This window comes from Octopus sinensis, linkage group LG5 (genome assembly GCF_006345805.1).
Source record: "Octopus sinensis linkage group LG5, ASM634580v1, whole genome shotgun sequence".
NCBI lineage: Eukaryota > Metazoa > Mollusca > Cephalopoda > Octopoda > Octopodidae > Octopus > Octopus sinensis.
The window spans coordinates 20,154,057-20,167,151 of record NC_043001.1 but is presented as its reverse complement, the minus strand read 5'-3'; the positions used below and the strand labels follow the sequence as shown (position 1 = coordinate 20,167,151).

The window sequence follows — 13,095 nt, the reverse complement described above, 5'->3', positions numbered from 1 at the left end:
AAAGATCGACCCTAGTACTTATTTTTTTAGCCTGAGATTTGTTATATCAGTCTCTTTTGTCATATTACTTGGTTATTGAGATGTAAAGAAACCAACACCAGTTGTCAAGTGATGGTGGAGGACACAAAGAGATACACACAAACACATATATACATGATAGGCTTCTACGTAGTTTCTGTTTACCAAATTCCCTCACGAGGTATTGGTTGACTCAGGGCTGTAGTAGAAGACACTTATTCAAGGTGCTGTGCAATGGGGATGAACTTGAAGCCTTGCAATTTCAAAGCAAGTCTTTAACCACACATCCATGCCTGAGCCTATTCATTTTCTTACTATCTGCTTCACTACAGTTTCCCACTCACTGTGGCAGTCTTTTAATTCACTTAAATTGTGCCTATAACAGAGCTTGAGTAAATTAAAATTTCTTGCATGAAAACATTACTATAGCAACCTATGTGGTATTGCTACTGGCTCTATGATACAAAACTATTCATTTTAAAGCATTTTCATTTAAATTAAAGGCTTCAATTACAGTTTTATCTGAGAACTCTGTTACAGACACCATCTCTCTTTTACTTGTTACAGTCATTTGACTGCAGCCATACTGGAGCACCACCTTTAATGTTAATAATTTTTTTTAACTATAGGTTCAAGGTCTGAAATTTTAGTTGGAAGGTGCTAGTTGATTACATTGCCTCTAGTGCTCAACTGATACTTATTTTATTGACCCCAAAAGGCAAAAAGAGAAAAGTCAGTCTCAGTAGAATTTGAACTCACAGTGTCAAGATGAACAAAATGCTACTAAGCATTTTGTCCACTATGCAATAATTAATAATTTTACTAAATTCACCACCACCACCAAATTCTTGACTATTTTCAAACTGAATTGCTAAAAAAAAACAAAAAGCAGTATATTTTATTAAAAATGTGGTCTTCATGTTGTAAAGACGCAACACATATTCTTTAAATTTGAGAACCTAAACTACCACACAAGCATTTTCATTTCATGTTTGTGTGATTGGTTACTGCTGTAAAAAATACAAATGTTTTGATTTGTAGAGTTATTGACATAAATGGATATGAAAGACTGATGTAAGAACTTTCAATAAAAATAAACTATCAATTATCTCCATAAACATTGTATTTACATAGGAATTATATATATATAAAAATGTTTGAATAGTACAACAATGCACTATAATACAGACAATGGGCTATATACCTGTTGTAATTTAGTCAACCATAGTCTGATATATTTCAGAATAATATTCCTTCTTCAGATATTCTTAGATAGAGTCTGTATTATATATATCCAGCATATCAAAAAATACCTTTAAAGGTTAAATTTATAAATAATTTACAAGATAAGGGCAGAAGAAAAATTCTAATGTCAAATATGCCGAAACAAAAAATTGTTGATAACCATTATAATTTATGTGTCTCGAAACAAACCAATAGAAATCTCTAAAAAAATTTTTAGAGATTTCTATTGGTTTGTTTCGAGACACATAAATTATAATGGTTATTGACAACTTTTTGTTTCGGCATATTTGGCATTAGAATTTTTCTTCTGCCCTTATCTTGTAAATTATATATATATATATTTGTAGTTCAGCTTCCGTTCATGTTATAGCTTTTTCCTTTTATAATTATAGAACATTTTTTTTTTAAGGTTTGAGATTTTGTATTAGTTTCATGATGTTTGTATTTCAAATGTACAAAAATAATGTACTTTCTCAGCAACACCAACACTTTTTTTTCTTTTTCAGGGCACCATATCACTTTAGAGAAAAAATGCCTGCAAGATGATTGGTTACTAAGGATTTCTCAACTTCATCCTTCTAGATTAGAGTTCATTCAGTGTCATGGCGATAAAGTGACTGCTGCTGGATTGAGTTATCTATTTAAAGAATGTGCTAATTCTCTAATGGTATGTTTATGGCTTCTATTTCAGACTTAAGATTAGGTGAAATGTATAAAAATCATCATCCTCATCATTTAGCGTCTGCTTTCCATGCTGGCATGGTTTGATTGACACAGGAGAGCTGCACCACATTCCAATCTGATTTGGCATGGTTTCTATAGCTGGATGCCCTTCCTAATGCCAACCCCCTCCAAGAGAGTAATGGGTGCTTTTTGTGTGCCACAGAATGTCCTTCAGTTACATGACACCTTCATCAGCCACAACTATGATTTTACATGGCTTGACGAGTTTTCTCAGGCGTGATGAGAAATATATAAATTATATACTCTTTTACTTGTTTCAGTCGTTTGACTGGGGCCATGCTGGAGCATCACCTTTAGTCGAGCAAATTGACCCCAGGACTTATTCTTTGTAAGCCTAGTATTTATTCTATCAGGCTCTTTTGCCGAACTGCTAAGTTACAGGGACAAACATATACACACACATACATACATATATACGACAGGCTTCTTTCAGTTTCCGTCTACCAAATCCACTCACAAGGCTTTGGTCGGCCCAAGGCTATAGTAGAAGACACTTACCCAAGGTGCCATGCAGTGGGACTGAACCCGGAACCATGTGATTGGTAAACAAGCTACTTACCACACAGCCACAGGAGTGGCTGTGTGTTAAGTAAATTTATAGAAAAATAAAAGATAAAGACGTGTAAGAACAATAAGCAAGTGTATTAGTTTGACGCTAGGGAAAATGAAAAAGTCTTTTCCATTTGAAGCCTACACTTTTCAACGGAGAGGAATAAAAGAAAATAACCAGAGAATAAGAAAAACTTATAGATTTCGGCGGTCCTTATCCTCATCGTCATCATCATTTAACGTCCATTGTCCATTCTGGCATGGCTTTGATAGCTTGACCAGGGCTGGTAAGCTGAGAGGCTGCACCAGACTCTAGTCTGATTTGGCAGGGTTTCTATGTTTTGATACCCTTCCTAATGCCAACCACTCCCAGATTGTAACAGGTACTTTTACATGCCACTGGCATGTGTGCCAGTTGTGTGACAGCAGTATCTGCCATGACTACGATTTCACTGGGTTTGATGGGTCTTCTTCTCGAGCACAGCATTGCCAAAGGTCTTGGTCTTTTGTTCTGTGTAGATATTTAAAAGAATAGATAATTATGTTATGTTATAAACTTAATGTTTATTGCTTTGTCATTCCAATTTCTTATTACTGATCTGTACTTGACTGATTATCAACTCATTGAATGGACGAATGCAGAAGCTGTAGATCTCAACTTTGCATATGATATAGCACTAGTTTCACAAACATTTAGCCAAATGCAAAATAAAACGTCAAAATTAGAAGCAATAGCTGCCAAACTAGGATTGAAAGTCAACCGCGACAAATCAAAAATTATGCGCGTTAATGAAGAAAAAAGCGGTGTTATTGTATGGGGCTGAGACATGGCGAACAACAGTTGAGTCAAATAAGCAAATACAATCATTCATCAACAGATGCTTGCGTAGTATTCTCAAAATTAGATGGCCCGAACACATAAGCAATATGGAGCTATGGCAAAGAACAAATCAAGTTTCGATTAGGGAGCAAATATTTAAGAAAAAGTGGAAGTGGATTGGTAGCACAATTAGAAAAGATACACCAAATGTAGCGAAAAGTGCTTTACAGTGGAATCCGGATAGATAGAGAAAGAAAGGCAGGCCTGAGAATTTGTGGCGTAGTCAACACAAAAGGAACTAGAGAAAGGGGGACATTCATGGCAAAGTACAGAAGCGAAAAACTATGTGACATGGAATTCAATTATAAGTGGCCTATACTCCATGCTGGAGGGTTAAAGGCAAAGAGAAAATATAAAACTTGATTGATATTGAGTTCTGATGTTAGGTTATTTGTATGACTATGCTTAAATGAAATATCAATACAGGATGATAATTGGGTGATTTTTTTTTTTTCTTACAATTTAAATTGCAGAAGCTGTGTTTTAGCCGCTGTAGCCGAGGTGAATTAACTGGTGATAAAATATTGCAGGCATCAACAGTGTGTCACAATTTAACTCATGTTGATGCTAGTTGGTGTTCAGTGACAGACTCAGGGTTGTCTGCCATTGCAAAATCCTGTGATAGGTAAATATCAATTAACCAATTTCTCTCCCCCTCTCCTCTCTCTCCCCCTCCTCTCTCCTTCCTCTCTCTCCCCCCTCTCTATACGATCACATGCTACACACCTTCCTACCAAGCACTGCTGTAAACAGCAGAAGTAAGCTAGAACGTTAAAACTTAGTGCACATGCACAGCAGAATTTTTGCTAAGCAGCTTCACTCTGCTGGCTTTAGGTTCATTACTATGGCAACAGTCTAGATACTTATTGATCAAACTCAACCTGTAGTGGTGCCTGTAACTAGCCTAACCTTTGTTATTTTGTCACATACTCTGATTTCTTCAACTACTTTACCTGTCCATTTCTCTATCAATTTGATTGCTGTTACTCTTCCAGAGAATTTGTTCAGCTTTTCTTTGTCCATGAGTAGTCTGGCTGCTGAGATTACTCTCCACATTTCCTCTTGTACACAGCACATATCTACTCACTTCTGCTCTTGCAGCTCAACAATCTCTCCTGGCTACCTTCCATTGCTTACCAATATAAAAATACCTGTTTTAGTAATTCATGCAAATGTTTTAATTTTGTAAAGTCTTTAACCTAAGTGAATATGAAAAGCTGATTGAAAATCTTTAAATGAAACGAAACTATCATTTATCTCCATAAATATTGTATTTTCCATGCTAATGTTGACAACAGCAGTTCTGAAGATTTGCACTTAAGGAGAGGAGAGTTTCTGGCATTTGGGTTGTTTGGTGTCTGTTTTCTGCACCTGAAGAGAAAATAGTATGATGGTTGGGGAATTCTCACTTAGGGCCAAGTGAAAATACCTTCAATCAAATTAACATTCTCACAATGGAGGCACTTTTAAGACATTTTAGAATTAAGAAAGTAAATACAGGTTATATGATTAAGATGAGTTTCAAGAACTGTCTGTAATTAATAGATAAATGAGATTATAGCAAAGTGACCAAGAAGAAGTAAGTGAACAAGACGATTTTTTTAGTCTGATACAAATGTAATTGGATGTCAAATTTATGATTTCAGGTTGGAAAGTTTATGCTTAAATGGTTGTGGATTGATGTCAGACAATGGGTTGAAAATACTGGTATCGAAACATTCGGAAAGGTGTGCAAGATTTATTCTTTTTTGAAATTGCTTATGTTGAATTCAGTTTTTTTTTCTGTATGATGTGTTAATCTCAATTAATTTAGAAGTTGAGAATTTTAAAAAATTGCTTTCAAATGTTTATTTTATTTATAACAATCTATATAATGAAAAAGTATTTGTGTGTGTGTGTGTGTGTGTGTGTGCTTTTAAATTAAAATGTGGATCTAAATTCAATGTTACCATGATCAACTAATTATTTAAAAATATTCTAACTATATGACTAATTGGGGTTGTTATTGATGTAGGTTTAAAATGAACAGATTACTAGTTGAATTATTGAAATTGTCATTTGGTTTTAAAACCTGTATGCAATTGTTGAAATGTATAATTTTTTTTTTCTACATTTCAGCTTACAAGAATTAGAAATGTTTGGCTGTTTTAACATCACTTCTCGAGGAATCCGGCACCTTGCTAGTGTATGCACTAATCTACGCACCTTACAGCTAGGACAATGTTATAAGGTAATGTTCGTCTCTTATTCTGTGTCTTAAGAGATGCATGAAAAATCATATTCAATGTGCTTCAAACATATTTCAGACTTGCTGTAAAATGGTAACTGTTTAGGGAAGAATGGTTGTAATTATAAGTTTTTGTTCCTTCAGATCAAGTTCAGCAACTCTGTAGGAAATGTTTGAACTGTGTGTGTGTGTACACAAGTTTGCACATAAATGCGAAGCAAGGTGGAAAAAATAGTCAAGTACCAAAAGTAGAATAACATACTAGTTATTAAAACCAAAAAAATCTTCACAAAATGGTACCTAGTTTTATGAGACCGTTCACTAGACAGTTGTGGTGATAACCAAATTAAAAAAATATATATTTATGTATATTTGTGTGTGTATATATTGTATTTATATTTGTGTAACATTGTTTTTTTCTGTCCTTGTTTTTGTATACATTCAATGCTTTCTTCCAAGGAATCTAATGCTCTTAGCTTAGTTTTTCCTTGGGGCTGGTCAGATTGGAGCAATCTCAAGATTAATCTGCCGAAATTGCGAGGATGATCTGGTTCTTGACTGAGGATAGAAAGCTTTGAATGACCCGTCCTTGTTTTTTGTATAATCTATCTGGATGTTTTGCGTTCTTGTCCCATTTTGTATTATATATATATATATATAAACATTAATTTACCAGTTTTATAGTAGACTGCTTATTTGTAGCCATATGTAAACAATACAATGATGGTTTCAACTACAATCTTGCCAGAAGAGAAATCTAAAGGAAATTATGAGACGGAAATTTTAAAAAATGATAAATAATAAAGCCCACTGATAGAACCAAACAGTGAAATTTTTGGTAAGAGTTGTCGCCCATGATTTGCCAAGAGAAACTACAACATAAAATATTTTAGGCTGATACGGGCTTAAGGTTTCTGAGAGATGTATTGCCCATCATAAATTGAACCAAACCTTTAAAAGAGTAAATTAACATTCACTTTTCCATGTTTGCATAAGTTAGATAAAATTTTATGAAGCAGATTTTCTTCCAAATGCCAACTCTGACTAGTTTCCAAGCAAAGTAATATCTCCCCATGGCCAGACAGTTTTCATGGAATATTGGAAAGAAATGAACAAAACCACTTATATTTCCTTAACAGCCATCATGTGATGTCAAGATAGGAAATACACATACAGAAGCATATATGACAGGCTTCGTTCAGTTTCTGTCTACCAAATCCATTCCCAAGTCTTCCAAGTCTTTGGTCATCCTGGGACAATAGTGGCAGACACTTTTCCAAGATGTCACACAGTGGGATTGAACTGGATATCATGTGGTTGGGAAGTAAGCTTCTTAACTACAAGTCATGAGGAACTGAGAAGCATCACCAGACATTTATACAGATATTTTGAGAAAGACGGAAAGAAATGAAATTGTCTCTTTTACAATTTTGATGAAATATTAATATAATCACATCGCCTTACTGACACTTGTGCCGGTGGCACATGAAAAACATTCGAGCGAGGTCATTGCCAGTGCTGGTGGCATGTAAAAAACACCATTTGAGCACAGCCACTGCCAGTACCACCTGACTGGCCCTCTTGCCGGTGGCACATAAAAGCACCCACTACACTCATGGAGTGGTTGGCATTAGGAAGGGCATCCAGCTGTAGAAACTCTGCCAGATCAGACTGGAGCCTGGTGTAGCCATCTGGTTCGCCAGTCCTCAGTCAAATCGTCCAACCCATGCTAGTCTGGAAAGCGGACATTAAACGATGATGATAAATCATATTACATTTGCCACGTAAAAATTCCTAAAGGCCTGCATGCAGCCTTTGTACATCCAGTTGCTTATACTTCATTTTAATGTATATATTATGAACATTAACTAGTATTTCACATTGAGAAATATGCTACACTTGCACAATGGCAAACCTTTTCATTTTTATTTTAATTGCCTATCAGAATTACTTTCTTTTTTTTTTTAATTGAAGTGTTTTTAATGAGAACACTCATATACAACTGTCTCTGAAGAATGTGGTATGCTTCTTGAAGAAACACAAAAGATTTGTTGTATATGGGGATGATCAAGGCATGTGTTGTTTTCTTTGCTGTTTCAAGGTACTTCATGTACAGAATATGGAATACATTGGCATTATTAGATATGATGGTTCTAATTGATATTATTGTTTTCTATTGCTTAGCTGACAGATTCCTGCATTGCTGAAGTATCAAGTAGTTTATGCTGCGTTCAAAACTTGGATCTCAGGGGTTGTAAGCAGGTAATAACTTTTTTTCTTTTATGTGACTTTAGTTCGTTGTACTCACATAGAAATCTAAAATTTGTTTTGCTAAGTTATAACTTTATTGGAACACCTTAGAAATAAAACTTCATCCTACAGTTTTTATTGGCAATCAATTTGACATGATTATAATTTCAGTTTTCTTTAAAGAAATAAAGTATCTGGGATTCAGAAACGTCTATAAGTTATTTGTTTAGCCTTAAGTTAGTCTTCATTAAACAGAACTTGATTAACCCTTCCGTTACTGTTTATTTTGAGATGCTCTCTGTTTCTTTCAATTAATTTTAAATATAACAAAGAATTTAGTAAAATAACTTAGTTATCATTCAGCTAGTATTAGGAACATAAATTGTGACAAAGGTTTGGTGGAAGATTTTAATTCAAAACTTATGAAAACAAGACATTTGTACTTGGAGCCAGAGCCAGTTTCAGCCGGGTTGGGAACGAAAGGGTTAAGGGACGGACGTTCCAGTGATGACTATCTAATTTTTTTAAGGCATATTTATGGTGAGGGTAAGGGCTCATATTATCTGATGTTTCCTTTATAAGATGATAGTTTGGCTTGGAGGGAAATTTGGTTACTATTTCTTGCAGATTAGGTGACTGTAGATTCTCATGTCTATGTGGCTCAGTACAGTTCAGGTAAAAAAAAACACTAAAGACATCTGTAATTACTAGTAGTAATATGAGCTAACCCCTACATGATCACTTGACCTATTAGAGGTAATAACCAAATCTGTTTCAAATCATACAATCATCATCATCATCGTTTAACATCCATTTTCCATGCTAGCATGGGTTAGATGGTTCAACCGGGGTCTGGGAAGCCAGGAGGCTGCACCAGGCTCCAGTCTGATCTGGCAGTGTTTCTAGAGCTGGATGCCCTTCCTAACGCCAACTACTCCATGAGTACAGTGGGTGCTTTTTATGTGCCACCGGCACAGGGGCCAGGGGAGGCTGGAAAACGGCCATGATGGGTTGGTGCTTTTACGTGTCACCGACGCCAGTCAGGCGGCGCTGGCATCTGCCACGTTTGGGCGGTGCTTTTTACATGTCACTGGCACGGGTATCTTAACTACAATTTCCATTTGATTTTTATTTTGATGTTGGTGTTGACAATGGTAATAATAAAAGAAAGTTAACTTTTAAATATAATTAGTAAAAAAAAGGGGTAATTACAGCTGGAATATCTTTGATCAAAGGGTTGAAGATGATCTGGAGTTAAGCAACAAATATAAATACATATCAAAATTATTTTCATCTATCTTTACATTATTTTTTACTCATCAGTAGGAATAATATTGCATCATAAAAATTTAATGATGAGGAATTATTTAATTTTCTTTGTTTATTTCTTTTTGTTTTAGATCAAAGATAGTTGTATTGAAAAGATTGTTGCTAACTGTTCCCGGTTACACACTTTAGCATTGGCCAATTGTCCAAATATTAGTAACAATGCTATGCAAAAGATAGCTTCCACTCTTCCAGGTATCCGGTAAGTCCGTTTTGACATAAATTTATACACAATTACAAAAATAAAAAAAGATATTGAGAATTTTTATCAGAATTTGGAAATTGTCTGATGTTCCATTTGTAAAGCATTAACTGATTGAGTGAACATAGTGGTTCAACAAACACTGCATATTAAGTTGGGTGATGGACTCATAGAGATGTTAGTAGGCCCCAAGTTCAAATCTTGATGTGCTTGCTTTGCCTGTCATCCTTTGAGTCGCTAAAATAAGAATACAAGGGCTGTTTGAATCTATGGGCTTATACACTGTCAAATAATTGACTTCATGTTCCTAAGTACATCTTCATTATTTAATAACCAGCTTCCATTCTGGCATGGGTTGAATAATTTGACAGGATTTGATGTGTTTGGGAGTTGAATTCAACACTGCCAGCTAAAAGGACACTTGTCAATGTAATAGTGCTGCTAGAACTTGCAATTGTGATCTGTACCACTCTGCAGTTCCACTAACAACTGCTGGTGCTGCTTTACTGAAATGGTACCACTTTGAGGTCTTACTTTAAACTGGCAAGCTGGCAGAAACATTAGCACGCCGGGCGAAATGCTTGGCAGTATTTCGTCTGTCTTTATGTTCTGAGTTCAAATTCTGCCAAGGTCGACTTTGCCTTTCATTCTTTCGGGGTCGATTAAATATGTACCTGTTACGCACTGGAGTCGATATAATCGACTTAATCTGTTTGTCCTCTCTGTGTTTAGCCCCTTGTGGGTAGTAAAGAAATAGGTATTTTGTCTGTCTTTACGTTCTGAGTTCAAATTCTACAAAGGTCGACTTTGCTTTTCATCCTTTCGGGGTCGATAAATTAAGTACCAGTTGTGTACCGGAGTTGATCTAATCGACTGGCCTCCTCCCCAAAAATTTCGGGCCTTATGCCTAGTATAGAAAAGAATATTGATCTTTACCATTCTATGAACTTTGTATTTCGAAATAGACTTCTTGTTTGATTGTCAAAAACTCTATCAACCTGGCTAATCCATGCACATTCACATACAACTAACAGCCCCTGATTCGGATAACTAAGTCAGTCAACTGCAAATAAGTTTATCCTTGTTTAATTTAAATAAATACTTTTTTTAAATGATATGAAAAGCGGAGTAAGATAACAAAATGAATTAGTGGACTAAAATATAAATATTTAACTTCACCACCAATTTCCAAATTTTACTTTTCACTGATGACTTTGTTTTGTTATAGACCATCAGTTTTCTAACATAATTAATGCATCAAAATAATTAAATCAGTATCATTGTCGTTATATATCTTGTAGTAGTTTCATTCCTCTGTATTCTGCATTCATCCGTATAAGATAGATGAAATTAGATGCAGTCATAAACTGGACTTTATTCAGTAGACTGTTTCCCTATTCTACAATGCATGTCTTATGCCAATGTAAAAAAAATTACATTTAATCAGACAATAGTTTCGGAAATTTCCCAAGACAAATATTTGGATAATACAGTTCTATATTTGAGAGATGAGGAATTATGTACATTATTTACAATTGACGGATATTTGTCCTCATCTTGTTTGTTGTTAACACAATGTTTCGGCTGATGTACCCTCCAGCCTTCATCATGGGCATATGGCGTAGTGGTTAAGAGTATAGGCTACTAACCTTAAGATTCCGAGTTCGATTCCAGGCAGTGACCTGAATAATAATAATAATAATAATAATAATAACAACATCAAAAAATACCTTAGGAATGAGAACCCAGGTTCGAAATTTCCCCAAGACACCTGATGAAGGCTGGAGGTTATATCAGCCGAAATGTTGTGTTAACAACAAACAAGATGAGGACAAATATCCGTCAATTGTAAATAATGTAAATATTTAGATGGTGTTATTATTTTCAGATCATTTTTATTTGAATTTATTCTTTATAATTACTGAACTTTTTTTAAAAATATTTCCTGTACTTAAATGGAATCCTTAAGTTAGATGAAATATCAAGGTCTGACAACTCTTCAGATAGAACAATTGTTCTGAAAGATTCTTGATTTATCATGTTCCAAGTGATTGTTTCTATCTCCAAACATAGTCTTATGTTGTTCATTTAAATTGTTCTTGTCATTTTTCCCCTTCAAGGAGTATTGATGTTTGTGGATGCAAGCTAATCACAGACGAGAGTGTAAACCGATTAGCTACCAACTGTCGCCAGCTTGTTTATTTAGATATCAGTTCTACAGGCTGCACATACAAAAGGTAAGAATTTTAACCATCATTGTTCAGGAAAGTTCTTTTTCGTAATATAAAGTGAATGCTTTAGGTTTAATTTATCATCAGCATCATCATCATCATCGTTTAACGTCCGCTTCCCATGCTAGCATGGGTTGGACGGTTCAACTGGGGTCTGGGAAGCCAAGAGGCTGCACCAGGCTCCAGTCTGATCTGGTAGTGTTTCTACAGCTGGATGCCTTTCCTAATGCCAACCACTCTGAGAGTGTAGTGGGTGCTTTTTACATGCCACCGGCACAGGTGCCAGACAAGGCTGGCAACGGCCACGATCGGTTGGTGCTTTTTACGTGCCACCGGCATGGAGGCCAGTCAGGGCGGCGCTGGCAACGGCCACATTCGGATGGTTCTCTTACGTGCCACCGGCACTGGTATCACAACTACAATTTCCATACCTGAACAATATCTATTTCTCAGAAAAATTACAAAAGCATGATTGATTTCATGGAGGTGCAATGGCCCAGTGGTTAGGGCAGCAAACTCACGGTCAGAGGATCGCGGTTTCGATTCCCAGACCAGGTGTTGTGTGTGTTTATTGAGCGAAAACAGCTAACGCTCTACGAGGCTCTGGCAGTGGGTGGTGGCGACCCGACCCCTGTTGTACTCTTTCGCCCCAACTTTCTCTCTTTCTTCCTGTTTCTCGAGTAACACTGCAATGGACTGGCGTCCCATCCAGCTGGGGGGAACACATACACCATAGAAACCAGGAAACCGGGCCAATGAGCCTGGCTCAGCTTGAAAAGGGCGCATAAATAAATAAAAATGATTGATTTCATTATTTGGATTTTTGTAAGGCATTAATGCAAACAGCACTTTGAATGAAACCTAATGATTTACTTCATAAACCACAAGTTTGAAAAAGGAACATAAAAGTGTTTAAAATTTTGTAGGTACAGGTATGACTGTGGTTAAGAAAATCACTTTACAACCTTGTGGTTTCAGGTTCGGTCCCAAAGTGCAGCACCTTGGACAAGTGTCTTCTACTATAGCTCTGGGCCAACCAATGCTTTATGAGTGAATTTGGCTGACAGAAACTCTGGAAGCCTGTTGTACATATATAGATTTTATGTATCAAAATGTTCAATTTACTTTCTTCAAACTTTTTCACATTGTGATTATAAAAAAAATAAGAGTTTATCAAGTGGTGTATCATAAGTACCATTTTCTCAAAAAACTGAAATTACGTAAAAGAACAGGTGTTTGAAAATGAATTAGGAGAATACTTTGTGAAATAAATAAAATTTTAAGAATTAATATGATCTATTATTTTCTTTAATATGGGATTATTGCATTAATTTTACAGAGATGTACTTGCATAGCAAGTGACCTGATCTGAGATCGTGTGCTGCAACGAAAACAATTGCAGTGTGGAAGGTGTTTATAAGCC

The 13,095-nt window shown here is 35.7% G+C and overlaps 1 protein-coding gene and 1 long non-coding RNA gene across 4 annotated transcripts in view; one reads left to right on the top strand and one right to left on the bottom strand.

The window, feature by feature from the left end:
* LOC118763586 overlaps nt 1–13,095 on the bottom strand; it is a 198,950-nt gene that overhangs the window by 93,293 nt on the left and 92,562 nt on the right. The gene's annotated exons all lie outside the window — the stretch shown is intronic.
* Nucleotides 1–13,095, top strand: part of LOC115212428 — a 61,758-nt gene that overhangs the window by 43,762 nt on the left and 4,901 nt on the right. For all 3 annotated transcript variants that reach the window (XM_029781346.2, XM_036503194.1, XM_029781345.2), the window contains exons 7-13: nt 1,770–1,930; nt 3,910–4,061; nt 5,083–5,163; nt 5,555–5,666; nt 7,848–7,925; nt 9,314–9,441; nt 11,562–11,678. In XM_029781346.2, coding sequence (XP_029637206.1) covers nt 1,770–1,930; nt 3,910–4,061; nt 5,083–5,163; nt 5,555–5,666; nt 7,848–7,925; nt 9,314–9,441; nt 11,562–11,678 — 829 coding nt within the window. The remainder of the gene's footprint in view (nt 1–1,769; nt 1,931–3,909; nt 4,062–5,082; nt 5,164–5,554; nt 5,667–7,847; nt 7,926–9,313; nt 9,442–11,561; nt 11,679–13,095) is intronic.